The sequence below is a fragment of the Sinocyclocheilus grahami genome, unplaced genomic scaffold (assembly GCF_001515645.1).
Source record: "Sinocyclocheilus grahami isolate Dianchi unplaced genomic scaffold, SAMN03320097.WGS_v1.1 scaffold1520.1, whole genome shotgun sequence".
NCBI lineage: Eukaryota > Metazoa > Chordata > Actinopteri > Cypriniformes > Cyprinidae > Sinocyclocheilus > Sinocyclocheilus grahami.
The window spans coordinates 219,040-226,959 of NW_015506699.1; the positions used below are offsets into that span (position 1 = coordinate 219,040).

A 7,920-nucleotide genomic window follows, 5' to 3' on the forward strand; every position below is an offset into this window, starting at 1 on the left:
TTCCCCTTTTTAGAGCTAATAAATAATAATAAACGTTACACACACTTGGTTACGTTTTCAGTGAATGTAAACTGTTGGGAGAATATCGCAAAAAGCCACTAGAAGGCAAGCCTGCGAATTTTTGCCAACAAAGCGTAACAGCTAATGCTAATGGAAAGGAGACCAGGGGCCATTTTTTTAATGGATGTCAATGGAGGAGAAGCTTCACTACGCTGAATAAACAGCTTTTTAAAGGAAACAGCTTATCATTTAATGAATCGACAGCCCATCGGATAATCTTGAACATGTTTTACAATAAACAATACTTTTGGATTGAACTATATTTAGAGTTTACACCGAAAAAATGTGAGTGACAGGGGCCATTTTTTTAATGGATGTCAATGGAGGAGAAGCTTCACTACGCTGAATAAACAGCTTTTTGTAGGAAACAGCTCATCATTTAATGAATCGACAGCCTATCTGCTAATCTTCAACATGTTTTACACTAAACAATACTTTTGGGTTGAACTATTTTTAGAGTTTACCACAAAAAAAAAGGTTTTATAAGAGAAGTCACTGCCTTTTTGCGACAGGTGGGATTCAGCTTACGGCATTTCTCATTCATTCCTAAGGGATCCGTAAACGATGACTGAGTGTCGCACAACTCTGACTGAAATTCAATTACGTCAAGGCTGTAATGTGATTGGTTAAGGCACACATGATCCAAGTTGACCGTTACGCTTTCTCCAATAGTAAGTAATACAGACCCTCTTATCTCCCAATAGTAAGACAATCTCTAATATTGCCAGTAGTATATTGGATCCCTGCACTCAGCTTTAAAGGGACAGCAGACTAATTTAGTTATTGTTGTCTGTCATTATTGTTAATGAATAAACAAAAGAAAGAAAGAAAATCACTCACCGCTCTTGACTGAATCACTTTAGTAGCTCTAATAAGGATTAATCTAAATTTAATTTATATAAATAAATATGTCTGCTTGAAAGAATGAAGGATGTCGTATGCAAGTTGTTATAAAGAATCCATATTATATAACCATTGGTATTTCACTGGAAAGAGGACCGTGTTCTTGTTTCGTTGTGGTTTTATTTATTTTTTAGATGAAGATATGTTATGTGTCACAGCAGTTAAATCTATCTGTGGCATTTTCAAATCATTCATATTACCACTTCAATAGATATTTTCTCCAAGAATATATAACGAGTTATATTTCCCTATAACAAGGAAATTTGAGAGGAATGCTTACTAAACCTTGACTATCTACTGTAGGTTTTCCCCTGCTTTCACAGACAAGGCTTAAGCCTAGTCCTAGACTAAAATGTAAGTCTGAGCTGTTTCACCTGAAAGAAACTTGCACTGACTGATCTTAAAACATCTCAGTGCCTTTATTTTGTCTTAAGATGCACACCAATTGAACTATGGCCTAATCCTGGCTTAGGCTAAGCCCTGTCTATGAAACCGGGCCTTAGTCGACTAAAACTAGACTAAGACTAAAACAATTTAGATGACTAAAATATGACTAAAACTAAATGCCATTTTAGTCCAAAGACTATGACTAAATCTAAATCAACATTTTCTGTCCAATTTAACAGAGCTGTAACCATAATATGTATTTGAAAACCATGTAGATCTGAATATTTCAGTTACTTTGATAAATACTCCACTTTAGTTTCTCTTCATTCGAGCCCTTAAAATCATTGTTATAAGACAGAAAGATCCTTGAGCATTAGTTAAAGGTCATTGCGCCGTGATAAACACCACCCTGAAGAACAGGGGCCTTTACGGTTCCTCCACTGGCGGAGCTTATGGTCACTGTAACTCCTGTCTTTGAAGCTTTTGCAGCCGCTGCACCGGATGAAGCTCCGTCTTCAGCAGAAACCTCATCTGAAACTGATGGAGACATAGAGATCAACTAAAAATGCATAACAGTTTAGATCAAAAATTCATAGATGTAGATGAACAAGTGTCAAAAATACCTTCTTGAAGTTTTCCCTTAAGTTGATCAGCAAGATCATTTTGCTTAATTTTGCGCAGCACTCTGATTGCAATCTTCCCGGCGTCTGAACTGCCGTACTGCTGCACTATGAGATCCACAACCTCATGGCGATTAGCCTTCTCCAGCTTTCCACGAGAAATAGAGTTGTCTTGTGTCCCGCTATTTGACAGCTGCCATTTGAATTCTTTGAACTCTGCTTCCAGCAGCTCAGAAAGTGCATCAAAAATCACTGTAGCCATTTGGTTTCACTATGGGGAAAATATAACAATACAACATGATCAGCTTCATTGTGATCCAACATGATCCCCTCATCAGAGTGAGTGGATATAACCTGCATAGTTTCAATTGTTTTGTGGTCCTAGCAGGGGATTCAGTATGCTGTCATTTCATTAATAAACTTTACTGACTGAGAATAGAGTTGCCACCTTCAGTGTGGCAAAATAAGAGACACCCTTTCATACTGAGTATTTCAACACCTGACACCTTGCCAGTAAAACAGAACAGATTTGATTATTTGATTTATTCCTAAAGAACTCCTCCAGGATATGCCTGAGTGCAATCATTCTGTCTGGAACCGTTTATTACTTTTTAGACAATTCGGCACAATCTGCCGCTGTTACCTGAATGGGATGCATTTGTAATCAGGACTACATTTTAAATATTTGTCCCATTTTTTTAGTACATTTTTAACTTTTTTCATATCATAAATTGTATATGACAGGGTTATTTATTCTGTAACCTATGAATGATAAATTAATAAATAACATTATTTATAAACTTAACATACACTACTAATGAAACACTTATAATCTTAATACCAGTCTAAATAACATTATTATATTAATTAATTATGATAATGTCTAAAATGATAATTATCTGTCTACAGAGCTCTGTAGAGCCCCCACCCAATAATGATTATCTGTTAATTTGCATAAACGGAACCACGTTTTTCCCCCCCTTTATGCTCAAAGTATATCTTTTAAAACACAACTATTTTTTCCTTATATTTTCGTGTTCTAAAACAGTGGAATCGAATCATTTTTCACAGTGAATCTATCGATTCGAACCCAGAAAGCAATGAACTGAACCCCATTCTTTTGAAGCGACTGACTGAACTGCACTCTTTTGTACAGAGTTCTTTTTTAAACAGAGAGTACTGAATCAAACTTCAAAATCAAACTGTTCTCAGCTGAATCTTGAATTTACTGACCTGAGTCTTTTGCATTGAATGTGTTGAACTAAATCTTTTTGAATTGAATTCACCAAACTGACTGTATTGAAGTTTATTGAATGAAATCTATTGAAGCATATTTCCTGAGTTGTTTATGTTGTACCATTTTGAATACCACAGAGTTATTTTTGATGTTTTTAGTTGACCAAGCATGACAACCCTACACTGTAAAAAAAATTCTGTAGTTTTTACAAAATCATTTTGGCAGCTGTGGTTGCCAGAATAATTTTGTAAAAAAAAACACATTTACGGCCAAAAATGGCTGTACATTTCACAGTATAAAACTGTAATTTACAAACAAGAAAAATTTGAATGTAAACCAGTAAATTCAACAATGCACACTGCTATTAAAATCTGTTTTGTACCTTTAACATACTGACAACTACCATAATAATGCAGGTGGTAAAAGAGAAAGCCACGTGAAGAATCAAAGCTCATCACAAGTAGCTTCGCCACAAGCAGAAGTATATACTAATATATAGAAGGTGCACAGAGTCATTCATGCAAACACTAAACACCATCATGGTAACACACATGATTCATTTTGGCAGCTGTGGTTGCCAGAATAATTTTGTAAAAAAAATACAGAAAAACCCATTTACGGCCAAAAATGGCTGTACATTTCACAGTATAAAACTGTAAGTTACAAACAAGAAAAATTAGAATGTAAACCAGTAAATTCAACAATGCACACTGCTATTAAAATCTGTTTTGTACCTTTAACATACTGACAACTACCATAATAATGCAGGTGGTAAAAGAGAAAGCCACGTGAAGAATCAAAGCTCATCACAAGTAGCTTCGCCACAAGCAGAAGTATATACTAATATATAGAAGGTGCACAGAGTCATTCATGCAAACACTAAACACCATCATGGTAACACACATGATACTTAAATAATGCATTCAACTTTCATTAAACAACAGAAGATGTAACATAAAGCCCAAATATACATAACTAATAACAAAAACTATAAAAAAAAAAACATGATTATTTAAACAAAATAATTTCAAATGTGGAGTGTCATGCAGGGAATTCTGGGAATCTCAGTTTACAGTTTTTGACTGTAAATTATACATTGATTTGTTATTTTTACTTCTAAAAACTGTCAAATTAACAGCATTTTACTGTAAAATTATATGAAATGTCTGGTTAGATATTTTACCGTTATTCCCTGTATATAGTACGGGAACTTACTGTTAACCTATTAACATTTTTTTTCCGTAGCGTTTTTACACAATTTTACAGTTAAAATTACACTTATTTTTTACAGTGTAGCTGTGCATGACAGATCAAGACTGTAATACTAGAGTATTATCCATTAGAGGGAGCACCAGGTTAAGATTTTATTCCTGTACATTAGTTTTTCCTGTAGCTATATATGTTTTATTCCTAACTGGTGTGTATTTTTGCATATTACAGATCAGTTTGCATACTACAAATCAATACAAATCAGATTTAAGATTAACAATATGTGGAACGATATATAGCAGCTTAATCACCAAACCATATGAGCTATTGGTGCTTGGACCTCGATGGCTATGCCTTTGAGTTTATTTATTTGTAAAAACGAACCCTGAAGAGTGAAGTAAAATCCTCTGCACATATTTGAATGACTCACACCGCAATTACAGATCAAATATTTGTCAGAATAAAGAATATTGTTTGTATGTTGGTTTCAAACATGTTAAAGCGAAAGTCTACCTTTCATTTGAAACCAACATCTCTGTAAAAAATAAATAAAACACACACACACACACTCACACACACTTTGTGTAATTAGACTTAAAGAAGTCACTGAGACCTTGTGACAAATCAAATATATCGAAGGACTTACGAAGTTGAATGTAAAGTTGCTGCCTTCTCTTCCTGTTTTCTTGCTTTGGTCGGTTTCACTTTTGCACTTGTTTTTTCCTGTAGATGAAAGCAATGCCCCCCAGCTCAGCTTGCGTACTGTTTTTTCCCACCCATTTCTTAAGAAAAATGAACAACATCTGCCCAAGAAAGAAGAAAAAAAAGAGCTGTTTTAATCAATCTTTTAGATGCATTAAGAATATACGCTGCTTTTAACTTTTTTATACTTAAAATATTTATTGCTATACAGATGTTCGATATGTCTTGAAAGTTCTGTACAGTGATAGTGAACTGTAAAAAAAAATCAAGTTAATTTAGAAATTTTCAACTAAGTATTAATTAGTAACTAGTTCCACAGTAATTTTAAGTTCAGTCAATCTTCAAAGTGTTGCATGAGTTGTTTATTTTTAGATGGCTCAACCTTTACTGAAATAGTTTTATATTCCACTCAACAAAAATTTTTTAATTGGTCAAACATTTAGAAAACTACACAAATTATATCAATTAAAACTTAAGCATTTATTCCATGTATTTCATATGTTTCATGTTTCATATGTTATGTCGTGAAGTCACTCAGGCTCTTGCACGTGCAGAATGATCTCAGTGTTGGCTGGATTCGTTTTTATAAGTTCAGTCAAAAATTTAAATTCTGAATGTTGATTTGAAAATAACCCTTCATTCAATGGGGTTTTTTATATATATTTGTGTAGACTTAATATAATGTGTTTTTAATTAGCTCAACTTTTTCTCAATCTATTTCTCAATTTTTTTTAGCTCAATCTATTTTTGCCCTTCCAATATTTTCTTAATTTGATTTTTTACAGTGTGGTTATTTGGTAATTTTTGAAAATGGGAGGCTAAAAAGTTGGAGGATGACATATATATACATCCAGTAAGTGGTATATACCTGTGCAAGCTTTGGAGGTGTTGATGGACGCGATTTACTGGATTTATGCTTTGATAATCGTACTGAATATTATCCAGATGTAGTTTTTGATAAAAAAAAAAAATCTCTAAATTTTGCTCAAAATTATGCATTTTTATGAAACCTACCTATATACAAGTGTTGATTTAAAAAAAGAATGTTTTAAGCTAAAATAAAACAGATTTTTTTTTTTTAAAGTAGAGGCTCTGATCTTTATTTTGGTGTATTACATATTCGAATATTCATACAGAAAAATATACTGGAGGCCATCCAGTTTGACTGAAAATCATAAAAATCGCTGGCAACTTTTTTCAAAAATGCTGGCAGGGAAAGAGTTAAGAGACGTGTAATATTTGTGCTTTTGAATCTGAATCACTTTTATCTGATGTTTGAACTGACATATGTGTTGGCAGTGTGTGTACACAACCACCTTATAATGATAAAATCCACCCAGTGATTTTTTTAAATCCTCACAAATAACAATCTTTCTCAGATCAAGCCATTCTCAAAATCGGGCCAGATGTACGTCACACAATCCAAGGCCCCTCCCACGATTGTTGATTGACACTGGTGTTTTATCACAGCTCCGCCCTGAGTGAGCTGTCATCAGTGCGCCATTGTTTCACCGCCGGAGCAGATGTAGACAAGAATGGCTCCTAAGCGATTGAGGTGTTCTGTTGTTGGATGTAATAATGAACATAGCAGTCGTCATTTACTCATTACATCTGAGCCGCTGAAGACGCAGTGGATTACCTTTGTTTTTGAAGGGAATGCGTCCCCGATCTACAGAAGAAGTGAGTAAAGCGCAAATCACCTTTCCTTATAATGTGCTAATTAGCGAGTTCCGCAGCTAAATGCGGTTAAAGTTTACCGTCTCTCAGAAAACGGCTTGTCACCCCACGGAAGAGAGGGGCGGGATCAGCAGAGCTCATTAGCATTTAAAGGGACATGCAAAGAAACGGCTTGCTCTGAAAAGAGCTGTTTTTGACAGAGTAAAAAGGGTGTTGTTTTACACTAATACTGAGAAATTTTAACCAAAGTATGTTATAGAATTTTCATGAAGACCCTAAAGAATCATACCAACTTGTGGAAAATGGGCATCCGATGACCCTTTTAATACTTGTCCAATAAATCATTAACATCTGTAAATTCATTGGTCTGAATTATAATCATTTAGTCCATTTTGCAAATAGTAATTAGAGCATCAGATGTCCTAACCTCAGCCCCAACCTCCTCCTCCATCATTTCCATCTTCATCTCCGTCCTCGTCCTCCTCTTCCACACTCACCCCGTCCTTCTTCTTCTTCTTCTTCTTCATCTTCCTGTCCTCTACTTTGTATTTGACGCATCGGATGGGGTCGGTCATGCTGCGCATTTTACCCTCGTCAAACTCCTCGTTCATCATGAAGTTCCTGTCGATAAGCTCCGCCCCTTCCTGCCAGTTGCGGTAGCAGTCCGGCCCCAGTTTACAGATTTCTTCCACGGCGTCGGCTGTGAGAACAGAGCAGTCCGGGCGCAAAACCACCACCCTGGGCAGATCCTGCACCTCGAACATCACACTCAGCTCCCTGTTAACGACACAAACACATGCATCTGATGGTTACACACAGAATGTTAAACATTGTTAAACATGAACTTAAAAACTAAAACGATTACAACATTTTCTTAATAAGTATGTGTTAGTTAATGTTCGAATTAAAGCTGAAACTAAATATAAATGATACAAACTTGTTAAATCATTTTGTTTAGCACTAAACAAATTCTGGAAATAAAATCAATCAAAACAAAGAGTGAAACAAAAATTAAAACAAAGCTAACTATTAATATTGAACAAGAAAAATTAAGAAAATTTACAAAAGCACGTAATTACTAAAAATTTAACTAAGGTTAAAATGAAAACTGAAAGTATAAAAATA

General features: G+C 34.7%; 1 protein-coding gene across 2 annotated transcripts; it reads right to left on the reverse strand.

The window, feature by feature from the left end:
• Positions 1 to 5,132: 5,132 nt before the first annotated feature.
• On the reverse strand, positions 5,133 to 7,570 carry LOC107570905 (nucleoredoxin-like protein 1). 2 transcript variants are annotated; one of them, XM_016257181.1, is made up of 2 exons: positions 7,223 to 7,570; positions 5,133 to 5,219 (listed from the first exon to the last, which is right to left on the reverse strand). In XM_016257181.1, the coding sequence occupies exon 1, from the start codon at positions 7,557 to 7,559 to the stop codon at positions 7,224 to 7,226; it is 336 nt and encodes a 111-aa protein (XP_016112667.1). In that variant the 5' UTR covers positions 7,560 to 7,570; the 3' UTR covers positions 5,133 to 5,219; position 7,223. The 2 variants fall into 2 exon arrangements, with proteins under 2 accessions (XP_016112667.1, XP_016112668.1); XM_016257182.1 differs by lacking the exon at positions 5,133 to 5,219 and adding an exon at positions 6,756 to 6,787.
• Between the last annotated feature and the right edge of the window lie 350 nt (positions 7,571 to 7,920).